Source organism: Salvelinus alpinus, chromosome 6, assembly GCF_045679555.1.
Source record: "Salvelinus alpinus chromosome 6, SLU_Salpinus.1, whole genome shotgun sequence".
Classification (NCBI taxonomy): Eukaryota; Metazoa; Chordata; class Actinopteri; order Salmoniformes; family Salmonidae; genus Salvelinus; species Salvelinus alpinus.
In genome coordinates this window covers 77,015,952-77,036,971 of record NC_092091.1, presented here as the reverse complement: position 1 = coordinate 77,036,971, position 21,020 = coordinate 77,015,952, and the positions used below count along the sequence as shown (strand labels likewise).

The following is a 21,020-nucleotide window of genomic DNA, read 5'->3' as shown; positions in this document are numbered from 1 at the left end:
GTAAATTCGACAACTTTTTTCTTTCTGTGTCTTCACCTCATGTTTTTCGACTTGCAAGACAGCAGCAGAAATGGTAGGTTAATATTTTTATTATGAACGTCAGGTGTAAGATTCTTTGGGACTCAATTATTATTTAACTCAACGAAACTTGCTTTTAATGAAGCCCCAATTTTTCAACTTATTTCTAATAAACGGCAAGTAAAAAAATCTAGTACCCCACTAGGCCAACTAGCATAATGGTTAGTGCGCACAAGGAAGACCAATGTGTTCTCTTTTACACAGCTACCAGACGCTGACTGAGATTTAGCAGATATATTAATATATTTATCCGAAAATAAGAGATGCTTATGAGGAAATAAATAATAGACAATCGTGTGAGTTGTATACATACAGTGCATTTCTACCAAACTGATAGGCGGTCATAGGCCTAATTGAGTCCCGTTACATTTGTACAATGGGCGTATCCGAATACCCATACTTGCATTCTAAATGATAGGCATTTTAGGTATGTGAAAATATAGTTTATATGTGAATTTTGGAAAATCGAGTATGCTTTAAATGCCTGGATGTTATACTCATTTCGGCTATAATTCGCTGCACACTTTTGAGGAAGGACGCACTGTACCCAAATGAACGGTGAGTCTAGTAATTTATGTTCATATTTGTTGCTTACTGCATACATTTGTTGTATACAGTACGTTTCTAATTATTATGTAATACGATTAGTAGTAAACATTATGTCGTTATAGTAAGTAGTAGGCAATACAGATTTCGGATACGCCTATGACTCCCAGCAAACCATGACAAAATGGATTCATATAAACGTGGTTTTGCGTTGGGCCATAGAGGTAGACAGCAGGGGCAGCACCATTGATGCTATCTCCTTTTTAAAGTAGTACATTTTCTACTTTAGGACTGTCTGATCCCTCCTGATGACCCGGCTGGACATGACTCCAACTGGGTCACCAGGAAGGGTAAGCCAATGAAGTTGGAAGTTCCACCCAGTTGACTACGTTAAAATGGTGGAAGTCCTCAATGGCGCTGCCCATGCTAATGCAGCCTTTTGGCCACTAGAGGCCTCTATTTTCTATGGTCGGCGCAGGTTGAGGCGTTTAGGTTTATGTCAGAATTGACCTGGATTGACTTTTCCTAGCAGGTTAGGAGAAATGACTCCACAGGTTAGTATAATTAACGTAGTAGGTTGGGAAAATTAGGTTAACGTTAAAGAAAGGTTTACGTTTAACTAAAATGCTAAATTAACTTTTGACGTCAATTTGACATAAACTGTCTACCATCTAGCCATGACCAGGTGGGGTCGGTTTGGTGTCCAGCATAGGCATAACACCATTTCCTAAAAGAGGACTGACACGAAAAAGACAACTAAATACCCTAATTACATAATCACTAAAATTATGTTACATTGCTGGGTTAAATCTTTTTATAAAAAAAAATATAATAAAAAAATATATAACATTCAGCCTTTAGTGCTTTTCACAATTGTATTCGGTACAAAATGCTTTACAGAATGTCATTATGTCAATTTAAATCCCCAGCACAGCAGGCCAACAGTAGGTCTACTCGTTTTAATATAATGGTGTTAACTCTTCTTATTTACAGATTGATATGGGACCAGACCAGTCCTCTTCAGGATTCTGAGGCCTCCTCTCTGAGAGTTATAATGAGTTATCAGGGGACTGAGGGTGGAGCCATCCCTAAAGAAAGACAGAAAGATGGGTCACCAAACAAGGATCTTGATGAGACCATGGACCCTGATATGAGGTAGGGGTGTGTGTGTGTGTGTGTGTGTGTGTGTGTGTGTGTGTGTGTGTGTGTGTGTGTGTGTGTGTGTGTGTGTGTGTGTGTGTGTGTGTGTGTGTGTGTGTCCGTCCATTGGATCACATTTCACTACTAATGATGCAATCTGATGTAGTTATCAGGATAATTGTTTATTATAGTAATTACCAGGATAACTGTGTGTTATAGTAATTATCAGGATAACTGTGTATTATAGTAATTAGCAGGATAACTGTGTGTTATAGTAATTAGCAGGATAACTGTGTGTTATAGTAATTATCAGGATAACTGTGTGTTATAGTAATTACCAGGATAACTGTGTGTTATAATAATTATCAGGATAACTGTGTGTTATAGTAATTATCAGGATAACTGTGTGTTATAGTAGTTATCAGGATAACTGTGTGTTATAGTAATTATCAGGATAACTGTGTGTTATAGTAATTATCAGGGTAACTGTGTGTTATAGTAATTATCAGGGTAACTGTGTGTTATAGTAATTATCAGGATAACTGTGTGTTATAGTAATTATCAGGGTAACTGTGTGTTATAGTAATTATCAGGGTAACTGTGTGTTATAGTAATTATCAGGATAACTGTGTGTTATAGTAATTATCAGGATAACTGTGTGTTATAGTAGTTATCAGGATAACTGTGTGTTATAATAATTACCAGGATAACTGTGTGTTATAGTAATTACCAGGGTAACTGTGTGTTATAGTAATTATCAGGATAACTGTGTGTTATAGTAGTTATCAGGATAACTGTGTGTTATAGTAATTATCAGGATAACTGTGTGTTATAGTAATTATCAGGGTAACTGTGTGTTATAGTAGTTATCAGGATAACTGTGTGTTATAGTAATTATCAGGATAACTGTGTGTTATAGTAATTATCAGGGTAACTGTGTGTTATAGTAATTATCAGGGTAACTGTGTGTTATAGTAATTATCAGGGTAACTGTGTGTTATAGTAATTATCAGGATAACTGTGTGTTATAGTAGTTATCAGGATAACTGTGTGTTATAATAATTACCAGGATAACTGTGTGTTATAGTAATTACCAGGGTAACTGTGTGTTATAGTAATTATCAGGATAACTGTGTGTTATAGTAATTATCAGGATAACTGTGTGTTATAATAATTATCAGGATAACTGTGTATTATAGTAATTATCACAATAACTGTTTATTATAGTAATTATCAGGATAACTGTTTTATTATAGTAATTATCAGCACAACTGTTTATTATAGTAATTATCAGGATAACCGTTTATTATAGTATTTACTGACATTACAAGGTATAGTAATAGATTAAATTGAAAAATGCATTTTGAAAATGAAAATGAAATTTCAAATGTATGCTGTTTCCAGTCAGATAATGGTGGAACTCAGTTTCCCCTAATTTCTATCAAACTAATACTCTATGTGTTCACCACAGGGGTAGGATACAAAATTATTTTCCAATCGTTTTTTTCGAATCAGTGCAGATAGAGCAGCTTTGTATGGACCGGGCAAGCTAGCTGTTTATATCCTTGAATGACAGACAAGTTTGACGTACATTTTGCAGGATTGGGAGAGAGTGAGAGAGAGGGGTCCTGCCTTGAAGTGCTCGGTATCATGATATGACATGCATTATAATGTGTTCAGGATATTAGTAGTAGGCCTATCATTACTTCACTGAATTACATCATTCTATGCTAGCTAGATACAGAGCCTTCAGAAAGTATTCATACCCTTTGACTTATACCCCATTTTGTTGTTACAGCCTGAATTCAAAATTTATTACATTTATTTTTGTTCTCACGCATCTGCACAAAATACCCATAATGACAAAGTGAAAACATTATTTAGATTTTTTTTGCAACTGTAGAAATAACAAATTTACGGTGCATTCGGAAAGTATTCAGACCCCTTGACTTTTTCCAGATTTTGTTATGTTACAGCCTTTTTCTAAAATGGATTACATTATCCCCCCCATCAATCTACACACAATATCCCCCAATGACAAAGCAAAAACAGGTTTTTAGACATTTTAGCAAATGTTTAGCAAAAAAAAGTATTAAAAAACCTCTGAAAGTTCACATTTACATTAGTATTTAGACCCTTTACGTGAAGCACGTTTGGCATTGATTACAGCCTCGAGTCTTCTTGGGTATGACGCTACAAGCTTGGCACACCTGTATTTGGGGAGTTTGTCCCATTCGTCTCTGCAGATCCTCTCAAGATCTGTCAGGTTGGATGGGGAGCGTCGCTGCACAGCAATTTACAGGTCTCTCCAGAGATGTTCGATTGGGTTCAAGTCCGTGCTCTGGCTGTGCCACTCAAGGACATTCAGAGACTTGTCCCGAATCCACTCTTGCATTGTCTTGGCTGTGTGCTTAGGGTCGTTGTCCTGTTGGAAGGTGAATCTTCACCCCAGTCTGAGGTCCGTTCATCTTTCCCTTGAACCTGACTAGTCTCTCAGTCCCTGCCGCTGAAAAACATCCCCACAGCACGATGCTCCCACCACCATGCTTCACCGTAGGAATGGTGCCAGGTTTCCTCCAGACATGACGCTTGGCATTCCGGCCAAAGAGTTCAATCTTGGTTTCATCAGACCAGAGAATCTTGTTTCTCATGGTCTGAGAGTCCTTTTGGCAAACTCCAAGCGGGCTGTCATGTGCCCTTTACGGAGGAGTGGCTTCCGTTTGGCCACTCTACCATAAAGGCCTGATTGGTGGAGTGCTGCAGTGATGGTTGTCTTTCTGGAAGGTTCTTCCATCTCCACAGAGGAACTCTGGTGCTCTGTCAGAGTGACCATCGGGTTCTTGGTCACCTCCCTGACCGAGGCCCTTCTTCCATGATTTGCTCAGTTTGGCTGGGTGGCCAGCTCTAGGAAGAGTCTTGGTGGTTCCAAACTTCTTCCATTTAAGAATGATGGAGGCCACTGTGTTCTAGGGGACCTTCAATGTTGCAGAAATGTTTTGGTACCCGTCCCCAGATCTGTGCCTCGACACAATACTCTCTCGGAGCTCTACGGACAATTCCTTTGACCTCATGACTTGGTTTTGGCGCTGACATGCACTGCCAACTGTGGGACCTTATATAGACATGTGTGCCTTTCCAAATCATGTCCAATCAATTGAATTTACCACAGGTGGACTCCAATCATCACGGATGCGCCTGAGCTCAATTTCAAGTCTCATAGCAAAGGGTCTGAAGACTTATGTAAACAAGATATTTCTGTTTTTTATTTGTTATAAATTTGCAAACATTTCTAAAAACCTGTTTTCACTTTGTCATTATGTAGATTGATTGATGAGAAAAAAAGTATTTAATCAATTCAAAGGGTCTGAATACTTTCCGAATGCACTGTACATAAGTATTCACACCCTTAAGTCAATACTTTGTAGAGGCACATTTGGCACCGATTACAACTGTGAGTCTTTGTAAGTATCTAGAGCTTTCCACACATGGATTGTTCAACATTTCCAATTATCCTTTTCAAAATTCTTCAAGCTCTGTCAAATTGGTTGTTGAACATCTTTAGACCATTTTCAAGTTTTGCCATAGATTTAAGTCAAAACTGTAACTCGGCCACTCAGGAACATTCACTGTCTTCTTGGTAATCAACTCCAGTGTAGATTTGGCCTTGTGTGTTTTAGGTTATTTTCCCGCTGAAAGGTGAATTAATCTCCCAGTGTCTGGTGGAAAGCAGATTGAACCAGGTTTCTTTTTTTTCCTGAAAAACTCCCCGGTCCTTAATGATTGCAAGCATACCCATAACATGATGCAGCCACCACTATGCTTGAAAATATGGAGAGTGGCATATTTATGCCCCAAACATAAGACTTTGTATTCAGGATAAAAAGTGAATTGCTTGCCACATTTCTGGCAGTATTTAATGCCTTGTTGCAAGCAGAATGCATGTTTTGGAATATTATTTATTCTGTACAGGCTTCTTTCTTCTAACTCTGTCAATTAGGTTAGTGTTGTGGAGTAACTACAATGTTGATGCATCCTCAGTTTTCTCTATCACAGACATTGAACTCTAACTGTTTTAAAGTCACCATTGGCCTCATGGTGAATTCACAGAGCGGTTTCCTTCCTCTCTGGCGATAGAGTTCGAAAAGATACCTGTATATTTGTAGTGACTGGGTGTATTGATACACCATCCAAAGTGTAAATAATAACTTCACCATTCTCATAGGGATATGTAATGTCTGACTTTTATTTTGACCCACAAACCAATAGGTGCCCTTCTTTGCAAGGCATTGGAAAACCTCATTGGTCTTTGTGGGTGAATCTGTGTTTGAAATTCACTGCTTGACTGAGGGACCTTACAGATAATTATATGTGTAGGGTACAGAGATTAGGTAGTCATAAAAAATTATGTTTAACACTATTATTGTACACAGAGTGAGTCCATGTAACTTATTATGTGACTTGTTAAGCAAATGTGTACTCCTTCACTTATTTGGGCGTTGCCATAACAAAGGGGTTGAATACTTATTGACTCAAGACATTTCAGCTTTTAATTTTTAATTCATTTGTAAAAATGTTTAAAAACAAATTCCACCTTGACATTTTAAATGCAGGCTAACACAACATATGAGTCATGGGGTGTGAATACTTTTTGAAGGCACTGTACCTTGCTACGGAGGAACGAATAATATGGAGGAACTTTGAATGTCCCAAGAATCGGCTCAACGCTGAGGCTAACTCAATGCCCTGGACCAGAGCTAGCTAACAAGCTTGTGTGTGCAGCGGCACCAGAATTCAAAATAAGTCTTACCTTTCTGTTAAATCCAAAGTGAAACAAGATAACTTAAGTGTCCTTAACTAGCCTAAAAACAAGCTGGCAGGCAGGCAAGGAGAAGTGTCTGTGTGACAGAGTAAGTGCTTTTCATAGACGGTTTGATGGCATTTTTCCTCCCAAATTTAAAAGAACGTTATTAACCGGATCCCATGATTTTAAAATAATGGTTCTGTTCCGGAACAGTAAAAATCACTTTCGTTCCCAGTTTTGGTTACGTTCCTCAAAAATGTTTTTGTTCCTTTACGGTTTTCGGTTCTGTTCCCTGAACCGTTCCAACCCCTGGTTCACTATCAGAAGGTTCTCAAACACTAAAGCTGCAGTAAAAATCTTCTCTGTTCACAGTGTCCATGTGTATAAAACAGACTTTCCTACACCCAGCTGTGAGTCCACTAGAACACCGGAGAGTGACGGAGAACTAAGGTGCTTCTACTTCTAATTAGTTGTTTATCTGATCCTTTTTTGTTGTTGTTGATTACCTTACAATACACAGTTGAGTCACAGTTCAATGTTTTATAAAATAGTTGCATTGAAATAACAGTAAACACATTCGTGAGCATCTTTCTATGTTCACAGCAACAATATGAAGCATCTCCAGCTATGTACAGCTAGTCATAGTGACCACAGTGACCAGTCAGTGAATTTGAGCGTAGACCCAAGTGATGGAGACCAAAGCAAGGATGAAAGGTAAACCAGTACAACCTATGCAGAGTAGTATTGTTGTGTGACATGTGTATCATGTACTGTATATGTTTATTGTATGTTCAAGTGAATTGTGGGACGGTCTTTTGTTGCTTTCAGGGTCCATCTGGAGAGACCAGTGTCACCAACCTCCAGTTATCTATCAATGAAGAGTGACAAATCAATGCGTAACCCTCCTGTATTCAAGGAGGAAGACTTGACTCAGAAAGAGGGGTGAGAATACATTTTATTTATGGCATTTTATCTAATTTGATGTCACTAATTAATGTATTAACCAATTATTGTCTACTACAAGCAAAAGTTGTGCCGTAGAATATAGCAGACCAATTATATTGTTATTATACTATTCAGGTCTATAGAAAAGTGTTTTGTTCATTGTGTGTCCGCCACAAGAAGTCCCCATTCGCCTTGTTATGACAGTCCCCCCAGGATTTCACAGTTTGTTTTTGTCATAGTTCCAGGCCAAAATGTTTGATTCTGCTTCGGCAATAATTACATTTTGCATGGCAATTTATAATGATTTTGTGCTATTTGTCACAAAAATGCGCTGACAAGGGAAAACGTTTGTTGACGTGATGCTTGATTTAACTATTTTATGCAGTCAAAGTGTGGTGATTGGTTAAAATTGTGAGACAGTATTATACAGTAATATTGCAGTGATTTTACTGTTTTATGCGGTAATAGTGCGTGATTGTTTAAATTTGCAAGCCCTCGCATAATATGCAGCAAATGTTTGATTTTGCAATGAAAAATTGTGAACGCAGAATCACTAAATCCTGGAAGGACTGTAGGTTGTTTCTTCTGTAAGATCGCGCTAGATATTTCAGGAGGTTGAGAACAGCAAGCTAACTTTAGCTATGAAGACAGAATAAAAAAACTCCTAATTAACACAATTTTAAGCTTTATTTCAAGGTAAGCAAGTCACCATTGACCTAAAACTAATAGTTCAATGTTCTCTGAGTGTTTATGTGAAGTACTAATTTTAATGACAATTTTTTTTACATGGCATTCAATCCCTAAATTAGCTTAAACCAGCTAGCAAACAATTAGCTAACATTATCTAGTTACCTAGCAACAGACTCACCAGCTCTGTATGGAAACAATTGAATGTGTGCCTGTGTCACGATCGTCTTGAGTGGAAGAAGTGGACCAAGGCGCAGCGTGTGCAAAATACATTCTCTTTTATTTAGAGAAGGGAAAAAACACGAAAACGAACACTGAATACACACTAAACAACAAACGTGAAGCTAACGACGTAAGTGCATAGACAAGCAACAAACGTTCAACATAGACAATTACCCACAAAACCCAAATGCCTATGGCTGCCTTAAATATGGCTCTCAATCAGAGACAATAAACCACAGCTGCCTCTAATTGAGAACCAATCTAGGCAGCCATAGACATAAAAACACCTAGACAAGACACTGACCCATTAAACGTACAAACCCCTAGACAAACCAAAACACATACATTCCCCATGTCACACCCTGACCTAACTAAAATAATAATGAAAACAAAGATAACTAAGGCCAGGGTGTGACAGTCTGAGAGCAGGGGTTGTGAGAGAGAGCTTTCAATTTTGTGTCGATATGGGATATACATTTTAAAATAAATAAATGAAATAGATTTATAATTTATTGTCCTATCATGATTGAGTGGTCCCCAACCATATACCCTAGACATCCACCAGAGCGACCCATACAATAAGGAGAAGTCCTTATCTGTTTTATGGGCCTACTATAAGTAGCCTATATGCAGCTAAAACAGAAGGATTCATGTGGTCAGTGACCCACTAAAGTAGCACCGCCCCCTCAAGACTCTGAGCCTGCCTGGCAGGGTTGGTCGTACAAAGCCCCCTGATTGGTGAGCATAATATACAAGGAATTTTTCAAAGCTGCTAATGAGAACCTTGACGACCTTGTACCTAGCCGTTGGGGATTCCGATGGGGTGCCCCCACCCAGGTAGTGGCAGTGCTGGCAACTCTAGCTGCAGTAACCCATGGGGAGGGGTTCACACTTTGACAATTAGAGAGCGGGCAAATTATTGCCCTGTTGGCTCAAAATAATCATAGGTCTGATTGCACAGAGATGCTTTGGAAAACGATTACAACGGGCGACCAGAGTATGTGAGTTTCAGGGGAAGGGAGTGTATCTGATGTCCATCAGCTTGGACATGACATTGGTTAATAATCAAATCTTACATTTTTTGCCAGTTTTTGCAACATTTTGCATGCCTTCTCAATGTTCTCAATGCCTTCTCAATGTTCTCAATGCCTTCTCAATGTTCTCAATGCCTTCTCAATGTTCTCAATGCCTTCTCAAGCGAACGGCATACGCCGAATGTATATGCATTCGCACATCAAGTCCTTTCTTGAGTTGGGCTCGGGGATGGAACAACTGTTCAACATCTGAGCTTGTGGTTGTTTGTGGGGGAAAAAGGATTTGTGTGTATGATTATGTGTATGTATCCCACATCTGTTTCAATGGGGTAATGAGTTAGGGACAATATAGGATGAATCCAAATAATTATTTGCTAAAATAATAATTGCTTGCCAAAAATTGGATTTTTGTAATGGCAATCCTGGATATAGGTAACAATCCTTCTCATGAACTGCCTACATTATTACACATATTATTTGTTAATTATGGAAATTAAATACGCACAATTTCTTTATATATACAGTACCAGTCAAAAGTTTGAACACACATACTCATTCAAGGGTTTTTCTTTATTTTTACTATTTTATACATTGTAGAATAATAGTGAAGACATCAAAACTATGAAATAACACATATGGAATCATGTAGTAACCAAAAAAGTGTTAAACAAATCAAAATATATTTTATATTTGAGGTTCTTCAAAGTAGCTACCCTTTGCTTTGATGACAGCTCTGCACACACATTCTCTCAACCAGCTTCATGAGTTAGTCACCTGGAATACTTTTCCAACAGTCTTGAAGGAGAACCCACATATGCTGAGCACTTGTTTGGCTGATTTTCCTTCACACTGTGGTGCAACTCATCCCAAACCATCTCAATTGGTTTGAGGTCGGGGGATTGTGGAGGCCAAGTCATCTGATGCAGCACTCCATCACTCTCCTTCTTGGTCAAAAAACCTAACCTTGATCCTAAACTTAAGCCATTTCGATCTCTAAGGCCTAATCCTAACCAAATCTGCCGGTCAAATATGCCCCTACTTTATGAAATTTTGTTGAAGTTGATATCAATGCTAATTGGTTGACTTTTGATGCTTCTACTCCTCAAAGTTATGAATTACTCTACTTTCAGTGTCCTTCTGGAGAGTGCAGAGTCACCGACTCTGAGTTATGCATCAGAAAATAGTCACCAGTCAATGGATACGGAGGAGGAGGACTCAGCTCAAAAAGAGAAGTAAGGTCATACATTTTATTTAAGCAGAAGCTGCGTGACCTTATCAGACTTTTCCTACCTGTTAGGTATGCGTAACTGGCTGTAAGGGAGTCAGGCGCAGGAGAGCAGAAGTTGGGTAGCCAAAGGAGCCTTTTATTTTGGCGAACAAAACACCCGGCACTAAGAACACTAAACACAATATGGGTTGACATAACCCAGCGCTAGCGTGCACATACACGAAACAACAAACAATTCCACACACAGACATGGGGGGGAACAGAGGGTTATATACACGTCTAATACTGAGGGAATTGAAACCAAGTGTGTAGGAAAACAAGACAAGACAAATGGAAAAAATCAAAGGTGGATCGGCGATGGCTAGAAAACCGGTGACGTCGACCTCCGAACGCCGCCCGAACAAGAAGAGGAACCAACTTCGGCGGAAGTCGTGACAGTACCCCCCCCCCTTGACTGCGCTCCGACACCGTCCTCGGGGGCGACCCAGAGGGCGAGGTGCGGGGCAGTCTGGACGGAGACGGTGGAACTCCCGCAGCATTGTAGGGTCCAACACGTTCTCCACCGGAACCCAGCATCTCTCCTCCGGACCGTACCCCTCCCACTCCACGAGGTACTGAAGGCCCCTCGCCCGACGCCTCGAATCCAGTATGGAGCGAACGGCGTACGCCGGGGCCCCCTTGATGTTCAGACTCCTGGAGCGGGCCATCCACCACCGGCCTGAGGAGAGACACATGGAACGAGGGGTTAATACGGTAATCGGGGGGGAGCTGTAACCTGTAACACACCTCGTTCAGGCTCCTCAGGACTTTGAACAGCCTTACAAACCGCGGACCCAGCTTCCGGCAGTTTCGGGTTGAGAGCCAGACCCGGTCCACCGGGGCTTCACTGCGGTGACAGTCTGCGCTGGCTTTCTGGCGCAGCACAGCGCGCTGAAGGTGAACATGCGTCCCATGTCTCCTCCGCGCGCCGGAACCAGTCGTCCACCGCATGAGCTTCGGTCTGACTCTGATGCCAAGGAGCATGGGCTGGGCTGGTACCCCAGTACGCACTGGAAGGGGGAGAAGTTAGTGGAGGAGTGGCGAGGCGAGTTCTGAGCCATCTCTGCCCAGGGCACGAACGCCGCCCACTCCCCTGGCCGGTCCTGGCCAAAAGACTGCAGAAACCTAACCACATCCTGGTTAACTCTCTCCACCTGCCCGTTACTCTCAGGGTGAAAACCAGAGGTAAGGCTGATCGAGACCCCCAGCCGTTCCATGAACGCCCTCCAGACCCTCGAAGTGAACTGGGGACCCCGATCAGACACTATATCCTCAGGCGCCCCGTAGTGCCGGAAGACGTGCGTAAACAAGGCCTCCGCAGTCTGTAGGGCCGTAGGGAGACCGGGCAGAGGAAGGAGACGGCAGGACTTAGAGAAACGATCCACAACAACCAGGATCGTGGTGTTTCCCTGTGTTGGGGGGAGATCGGTCAGGAAATCGATCGACAGGTGCGACCATGGCTGTTGTGGAATGGGTAAGGGGTGTAGCTTACCTCTGGACAGGTGCCTAGGAGCCTTACACTGAGCGCACACTGAGCAAGAGGAAACATAAACCCTCACGTCCTTAGCCAAAGTGGGCCACCAGTACTTCCCACTCAGACAACTCACCGTCCAACCGATCCCAGGATGACCAGAGAAGGGTGACGTGTGGGCCCAATAGATCAGCCGGTCATGGACAGCAGACGGAACGTACAGACGCCCAGCGGGACACTGGACGGGAGCGGGCTCTGCACGTAACGCCTGCTCAATGTCCGCGTCCAGCTCCCACACTACCGGTGCCACCAGGCAGGAGGCCAGGAGTATGGGGGTGGGATCCATGGGCCGCTCCTCTGTTTATATACAGCCGGGACAGTGCGTCTGCCATCATGTTCTGGGAACCTGGTCTGTAAGAAAGGGTGAAAACAAAATGGGTGAAAAACATGTCCCACCTTGCCTGGCCATGTTTTTCAGTCTCCTCGCTGCCCGGATGTACTCCAGATTGCGGTGGTCAGTCCAGATGAGAAAAGGGTGTTTAGCCCCCTCAAGCCAATGTCTCCACACCTTCAGAGTCTTGACGACAGCCAACAGCTCCCGGTCCCCCACATCATAGTTTGCTCCGCCGGGCTGAGCTTCCTCGAGAAGAAGGCACAGGGTCGGAGCTTCGGTGGCGTACCTGAGCTCTGAGAGAGCACGGCTCCTATCCCAGCCTCGGACACGTCCACCTCCACTATGAACGCCAAAGAGGGATACGGATGGGCCAGCACGGGAGCCGAGCTAAACAGAGCCCTCAGGTGACCAAAAGCCCTGTCCGCCTCAGCCGACCACTGCAAACGTACCGGTCCCCCCTTCAGCAGTGCGGTAATAGGAGCCGCTTCCTAACCAAAACCCCGGATAAACCTCCGGTAGTAATTGGCAAACCCTAGAAACCGCTGAACCTCCTTTACCGTGGTGGGAGTCGGCCAATTACGCACGGCTGAAATGCGGTCATCTCCACCCCTGAGGTGGAAATGCGGTACCCTAGGAAGGAGACGGACTGTTGGAAGAACAGGCATTTCTCAGCCTTGACGTACAGGTCATGCTCCAACAGTCGACCAAGCACCTTACGCACCAGGGACACATGCTCGGCGCGTGTAGCGGAGTATATCAGAATGTCATCAATATACACCACTACACCCTGCCCGTGCAGGTCCCTGAAAATCTCGTCTACAAAGGCTTGGAAGACTGATGGATCATTCATTCATCAACCCGTACGGCATGACGAGGTACTCATAATGCCCTGAGGTCGTACTGAACGCCGTCTTCCACTCGTCTCCCTCCCGGATACGCACCAGGTTGTAAGCGCTCCTGAGATCTAGTTTGGTGAAGAAGGGCGCCCCGTGCATTGACTCAATTGCAGTGGCGATAAGAGGTAGCGGTAACTGTACCTCACCGTGATCTGATTTAGGCCTCGGTAGTCAATACACGGGCGCAGACCTCCCTCCTTCTTCTTCACAAAAAATAAACTCGAGGAGGCGGGTGAAGTGGGGGACCAAATGTACCCCTGACGCAGGGATTCAGAGACATATGTTTCCATAACCGGCGTCTCCGCCTGTGAAAGGGGATACACGTGACTCCTGGGAAGTGCGGCGTCTACCAGGAGATTTATCGCACAATCCCCCCGTCGATGGGGTGGTAATTGAGTCGCCTTCTTTTTGGAGAAGGCGAAAGCCAAATCGGCATTTCCAGGGGGAATGCGCGCGGTGGAGACCTGGTCTGGACTTTCCACCGTAAACGGAAACCCCTAAACACCTCCCTGAGCACTCTCGCGACCACCCAGTGAGAGCCCTCTGTTGCCATGAAATGGTGGGGTCATGAGGGGTCAATGGTGGGGTCAGCTAACCAGGGAAGGCCTAGTACCACGTGAAACGCAGCAGAGTCAATGAGGAAGCGACTGATTCTCTCCTCTTGACCCCCCTGTGTCACCATGCCCAAGGGAATGGAAGCCTCCCTAATCACCCCAGACCCTAATGGTCGACTGTCCAGAGCGTGAACTGGGAAAGGCCTAACCACTGAAACAATAGGGATCCCTAACCTATGGGCGAATGCTCTGTCGATAAAATTCCCAGCCGCGCCTGAATCGACGAGCGCCTTGTGCTGGAAAAGCGGGGAAAACTCAGGAAAGTAAACATGCACAAACAGGTGTACAAGAGAGGGCTCTGGATGAGAGTGGTGCAGGCTCACCTGGGGCAACGCCAGAGTGCCCAGCCTGCTGCCTCGACCCCTAGAGGAACCAACACGGCACCGACCAGCAGTGTGACCTCTGCGGCCACAGATGGTACACAGCACCACCCTCTTCCGGCCTCCCTGAGCGCAGCACCTCCCAGCTCCATAGGCAACGGAGCGGTGGTGCTGGGAGAGGGAATCGACAGAGCAACATTATCAGTTGCTACAAAGAGGTCCAGGACCTGAAGAACAGTTTGCAGTTCTCCCAGGGTCAGATCGATGAGTTTAGCAGGAGAACGTAAAAATGACAGCAATATTTAAGTCTTTGAGAGAGGACACCAGTTCTGTATGTGAATCCATGATAACAATGATGAAGAAATCAGATTATCTCGAGGAACGACCAATGTCGGAACCATGTTGTAGTGGACAAAGAGAGGGAAATTATCTCAGAGAAACTGAAGATGGACTACAGGAAGATTGAGGTGGAGTGCACCAACAGGACTGGAAAACCCACCACAGTCCCAGGTGACAAGCCCGATAGTGGTCAAATTTCAGAGTTTCAATGAAAAGGTAGCTGTTCTGGAAAGAGCCAAGAACTTGAGAGGAACGTACATTTTCCTCAACAAGGACTATCCTGAAGCTGTGCGCCAGAAGAGGAAAGAAGTTATCCCAGCCATGAAAACTGCCAGTGCGTGTGGAGACATTGCTTACATCTGATATGACAGGCTCATTGTCCACCCTCCCTCACAAAAGCCTGTAAGGGATGAGAGATCCAAGCCTATGGGTTCGTAGCTTCAACCCCGCAGCACACACACACACACACCAACTGATTAATGGACTGCTGAATATTTGTTTCTCTTGCTTTGTTTGTACTTTTCTATATTATGTCTATCTCTGATAAGCTACCCAGGAAAGGGCTGAAAATAGCCCATATTAATATATGTAGCCTTAGAAATAAGGTTCATGAAATCAATAACTTGCTAACATCAGATAACATTCATATATTAGCAATTTCTGAGACTCACTTAGATAATTCCTTTGATAATACAGCAGTAGCAATACAAGGATATAACATTTATAGATGAGACAGGAATGCGGGGGGGAGGTGTTGCTGGATACAGTAGTTTCATTAAGTATTCACCCCCCTTGACTTTTTCCACATTTTGTTGTGTTACAGCCTGAACTTCAAATTGAGATAATGTGAAAGTGGAATTATGTTTTTCAAAATTTGTACAAATTGATTAAAAATGGAAAACTGAAATGTCTTGAGTAAATAGGTATTCAACCCCTTTGTTATGACAAGCCTAAATAAGTTCAGGAGTAAAAATGTGCTAAACAAGTCACATAATAAGTTGCATGGACTCATTCTGTGTGCAATAATAGTGTTTAACATGATTTTTAATGGCTACTTCATCTCACACATACAATTATCTGTAAGGTCCCTAAGTCAAGCAGTGAATTTCAAAACACAGATTCAACCACAAAGACCATCCCTTTGAGCATGGTGAAGTTATGAATTACACTTTGGATGGTGTATCAATACACTCAGTCACCACAAGCATCCTTCCTAACTCAGTTGCCAGAGAGGAAGGAAACCGCTCTGTGAATTCACCATGAGGCCAATGGTGACTTTAAAACAGTTAGAGTTCAATGTCTGTGATAGAGAAAACTGAGGATGCATCAACATTGTAGTTACTCCACAACACCAACCTAATTCACAGAGTGAAAAGAAGGAAGCCTGTACAGAATCAAATAAAAAAAAATCCCAAGAATCCATCCTGTTTGCAACAAGGCACTAAAGTAATACTGCAATAAATGTGGCAAAGAAAATCACTTTTTGCCCTGAACACAAAGTGTTATGTTTGGGGCAAATCCAATACAACACATGCCTGAGTACCACTCTCCATATTTTCAAGCGTAGTGGTGGCTGTATCATGTTATGGGTATGCTTGGTATCGTTAAGAACTGGAGAGTTTTTCAGTATAAAAAATAAACAGAATGGAGCTAAGCACAGGCAAAATCCTAGAGGAAAACCTGATTCAGTCTGCTTTCCACCAGACACTGGGAGATTAATTCCCCTTTCAGCAGGACAATAACCTAAAACACAACGCCAAATCTACACTGGAGTTGCTTACCAAGGTGTCAGTAATTTTCAATGGCCGAGTTACAGTTTTTTAAAAATCTACTTCAAAGTCTATGGCAAGACCTGGAAATGGTTGTCTAGCAATGATCAACAACCAATTTGACTGAGTTTGAATAATTTTGAAAAGAATAATGGACAAACAATCCAGGTGTGGAAAGCTCTTAGAGACTTATCCAATAAGACACAGCTGTAATCACTGACAAAGGTGTTTCTGCAAAGTATTGACTTAGGGGTGTAAATACTTATGTTAATGAGATATTTATGTGTTTCATTTTCAATACATTTGCAAACATTTCTAAAAACATGTTTTCACTTTGTCATTATTGGGTATTGTTTGTAGCTGGGTGAGATATATATATATATATTTTATCCATTTTGAATTCAGGCTGTAACACAACACATGTGGAATAAGTCAATGGGTATGAATACTTTCTGAAGGCACTGTATATTCAGAGCCATATCCCTATAATGCTTAGAGAAAATCTCATGTCAAGTGTTATTTAAATTTTGTGGTTGCAGGTTCACCTGCCTTATCTAAAGCCTATAATTGTGGGGAGTTGCTATAGGCCACCATATGCTAATTGTCAGTATCTAAATAATGTGTGTGAAATGCTTGATAGTGTATGTGATGTAAAAAAAGAGGTCTACTTTCTTGGGGACCTGAATATTGACTAGTTTTCATCAAGCTGCCCTCTCAACACAACTGATTGGCTCAAACGCATTAAGAAGGAAAGAAATTCCCCAAATTAACTTTTAACAAGGCACACCTGTTAATTGAAATGCTGGTTGAGAGAATGCCAAGAGTGTGCAAAGCTGTCATCAAGGCAAAGGGTGGATACTTTGAAGAACCTCAAATCTATTTTGATATGTTTAACATTTTTTTGGTTACTACATGATTCCATATGTGTTATTTCATAGTTGTGATGTCTTCACTATTATTCTACAATGTAGAACATAGTAAAAATAAAGAAAAACCCTTGAATTAGTACGTATGTCCAAACCTTTGAATGGTACAAAAAAAGAAACGTCCTCTCACTGTCAACTGCATTTATTTTCAGCAAACTTAACATGTGTAAATATTTGTATGAACATAACAATATTCAACAACTGAGACATAAACTGAACAAGTTCCACAGACATGTGACTAACATAAAGTGAATAATGTGTCCTTGAACAAAGGGGGGGTCAAAATCAAAAGTAACAGTCAGTATCCGGTGTGGCCACCAGCTGCATTAAGTACTGCAGTGCATCTCCTCCTCATGGACTGCACCAGATTTGCCAGTTTTTGCTGTGAGATGTTACCCCACTCTTCCACCAAGGCACCTGCAAGTTCCCTGACATTTCTGGGGGAAATGGCCCTAGCCCTCACCCTCCGATCCAACAGGTCCCAGACGTGCTCAAAGGGATTGAGATCCGGGCTCTTCGCTGGCCATGACAGAACACTGACATTCCTGTCTTGCAGGAGATCACGCATAGAACGAGCAGTATGGCTGGTGGCATTGTCATGCTGGAAGGTCATGTCAGGATGAGCCTGCAGGAAGGGTTCCACATGAGGGAGGAGGATGTCTTCCCTGTAACGCACAGCATTGAGATTGCCTGCAATGACAACAAGCTCAGTCTGATGATTCTGTGACACACCGCCCCAGACGATGACTGACCCTCCACCTCCAAATCAATCCCGATCCAGAGTACAGGCCTCGGTGTAACGCTCATTCCTTCGACGATAAATGCGAATCCGACCATCACCCCCGGTGAGACAAAACCACGACTCGTCAGTGAAGAGAACTTTTTTGCCAGTCTTGTCTGGTCCAGCGACGGTGGGTTTGTGCCCATAGGCGGCGTTGTTGCCGGTGATGTCTGGTGAGGACCTGCCTTACAACAGGCCTGCAAGCCCTCAGTCCAGCCTCTCTCAGCCTATTGCGGACAGTCTGAGCACTGATGGTGGGATTGTGCATTCCTGGTGTAACTCGGGCAGTTGTTGTTGCCATCCTGTACCTGTCCCGCAGGTGTGATGTTCGGATGTACCGATCCTGTGCAGGTGTTGTTACACATGGTCTGCCACTGCGAGGACGATTAGCTGTCCGTCCTGTCTCCCTGTAGCATGTGAAGAGTTTGTTTACATCCCTGTTAGTGAGCATTTTTCTTTTGCCAAGATAATCCATCTACCTGACAGGTGTGGCATATCAAGAAGTTGATTAAACAGCATGATCATTACACAGGTGTACCTTGTGCTGAGGACAATAAAAGGCCTCTCTAAAATGTCTCAAGTTTTGAAGGAGCTTGCAATTGTCATGCTGACTGCAGGAATGTCCACCAGAAAATGTAATGTTAATTTCTCTACCATAAGTCACCTCCAACGTCGTTTTGGAGAATTTGTCAGTACATCCAACCGGCGTTGTGTATGGCATTGTGTGGTCGAACGGCAGGGTTGGGGAGTCAATCTAATTCATGCTGATACATTTTTAAAAATCTATAGGCCTAATGGACACATGCTCAAACTCGCACACTTTTGATACACTTAAAGGGGCAATCTGTAGTTGCTACATCTATTTTTGGAATTATAAATTACACCCATGGATTCTTGAAGAATATAACTTAAAAATGCCTCATGAGCTTAGTTCAACTGTCACACACTATGAGAACACAAAATATAAGCTTGTTTTCCTCCAATGTTTGTAAACATTATAAATGTAAACAAACACCGTACAGCCTCATAACCTGGTTAAAACAATAATTTTGAAATCATGTATGGTCAGTCCTTGCATCCATAGCGCTGTCTATTAATCTGAGAGTGGTTACATTTCTCCAGGCCCATCCCTCAGCTTTTTACCGAAACAGAGGCGGGGCGACCATTTTGTAATTGTTTCATCTGTGGATTTGCCCTTTAAACAGCTCCATATTATCAAGATATCAAAGTGTCACCAACTAAAAGGTAAACAATAGGCCTATAGCAAATGCAGTATATGGCATTCATTCTTCACATGTAAATAGCACTTTTCAGTAGTGCTCAAAGCCATTCCATGAGCGCAGCATTTATTTTTCAATTCATATCAATGAGCCCAATCAGTCCTCCATGACAACCACATCATAAACAACAGAGTAGGGCTGGCTAATAAGTCCTTAGTTTTGGGGTTTTGCTCAGGGAAAACAATGTGGCTAATCTATACTTCTTTATTTCCAGGTCCTATTCTGGAAGATCAAGGAGTATAACATTTATTGGAATGACTGAAATTCTGATAGACTTTGCTTTTTAATGTAAAGATATAACTTAATCATATTATAATATGTATTAGAAAGCGATGGGTTAGAAGAAGCCTAATTAACCAACCCATAAAGTAAAATTGAACATCCATATATGGCCAGCAATGTAAACTTTAGCATTGATTTATCCTGCAATAGATGTCGTCAATTGGTAAAATACATTTTTGTCTTGTTCTAATGCCTCTTAAGGGGAAAGTAATCTAAAAGTAGCTGAACGTAATCAGATTATGTTACCGAGTTTGGGTAATCCAAATGTTACGTTACTGATTACAATTTTGGACAGGTAACTAGTAACTGTAACAGATTACATTTAGAAAGTAACCCTGGCGAATGGTTATCTCAAGTCAACGTTGTGAACATGGTGGCGGTGGGGTTATGGTAAGGGCAGACATTAGCTACGAACACAATTGCATTTTATTGATGGCAATTTCAATGCGCAGAGATACTGTGACAAGATCCTGGGGGCCAATGTCGTGCTATCATCCGCCACCATCACCTCATGTTTCAGCATGATAATGTACGGCCAAATGTCGCAAGGATCTGTACACAATTCCTGGAAGCTGAAAATGCCACACTTCTTCCATAGTCTGCATACTTACAAGACATGTCACCCATTGAGCTTGTTTGGGATGCTCTGGATCGACGTGTATGACAGCGTGTTCCAGTTCCTGCCAATATCCAGCAACTTTGCACAGCCATTGAAGAGGAGTGGGACAACATTCCACAGGCCACAATCAACAGCCTGACCAACTCTATGTGAAGGAGATGTGTTGCACTGCATGAGGCAAATGGTGGTCACACCAGATACTGACCTTTTTTCTAATCCACTCCCCTACCTTTTTTTTTATTAAGGTATCTGTGACCTACAGATGCATATCTGTATTCCCAATCATGTGAAATCCATAGATTAGGATCTAATGCATTTATTTAAATTCACTGATTTCCTTATAGGAACTGTAACTCAGCAAAATCTTAGAAATTGTTGCATGTTGCGTTTATATTTTTGTATACAATATATGACGTGAAATACATACTGTATGTGTAGATACCAATATGCAGTATTTGGGTTATCCACAATGCACAATCCAGTTCTCCATTATAATAATTATCAAATTGTGCAGCGAGTTGCATTGCATTGCTCGTGGGAAGGTTGGGAGTTCGATCCCCGGCCTAGTCATACCATAGACTGTATCGTCTCCGCTTGGCACTCATTAGG

The 21,020-nt window shown here is 42.4% G+C and overlaps 1 protein-coding gene across 2 annotated transcripts in view; it reads left to right on the top strand.

Annotated features, from left to right (window-relative positions):
* Positions 1-21,020, top strand: part of LOC139579404 (interferon-induced very large GTPase 1-like) — a 52,545-nt gene continuing 31,525 nt past the window's right edge. For both annotated transcript variants that reach the window (XM_071407996.1, XM_071407997.1), the window contains exons 1-6: positions 1-73; positions 1,618-1,779; positions 6,938-7,015; positions 7,169-7,279; positions 7,394-7,507; positions 10,584-10,685. In XM_071407996.1, the coding sequence (XP_071264097.1) occupies positions 1,679-1,779; positions 6,938-7,015; positions 7,169-7,279; positions 7,394-7,507; positions 10,584-10,685 (506 nt within the window). In that variant the 5' untranslated portion in view covers positions 1-73; positions 1,618-1,678. The remainder of the gene's footprint in view (positions 74-1,617; positions 1,780-6,937; positions 7,016-7,168; positions 7,280-7,393; positions 7,508-10,583; positions 10,686-21,020) is intronic.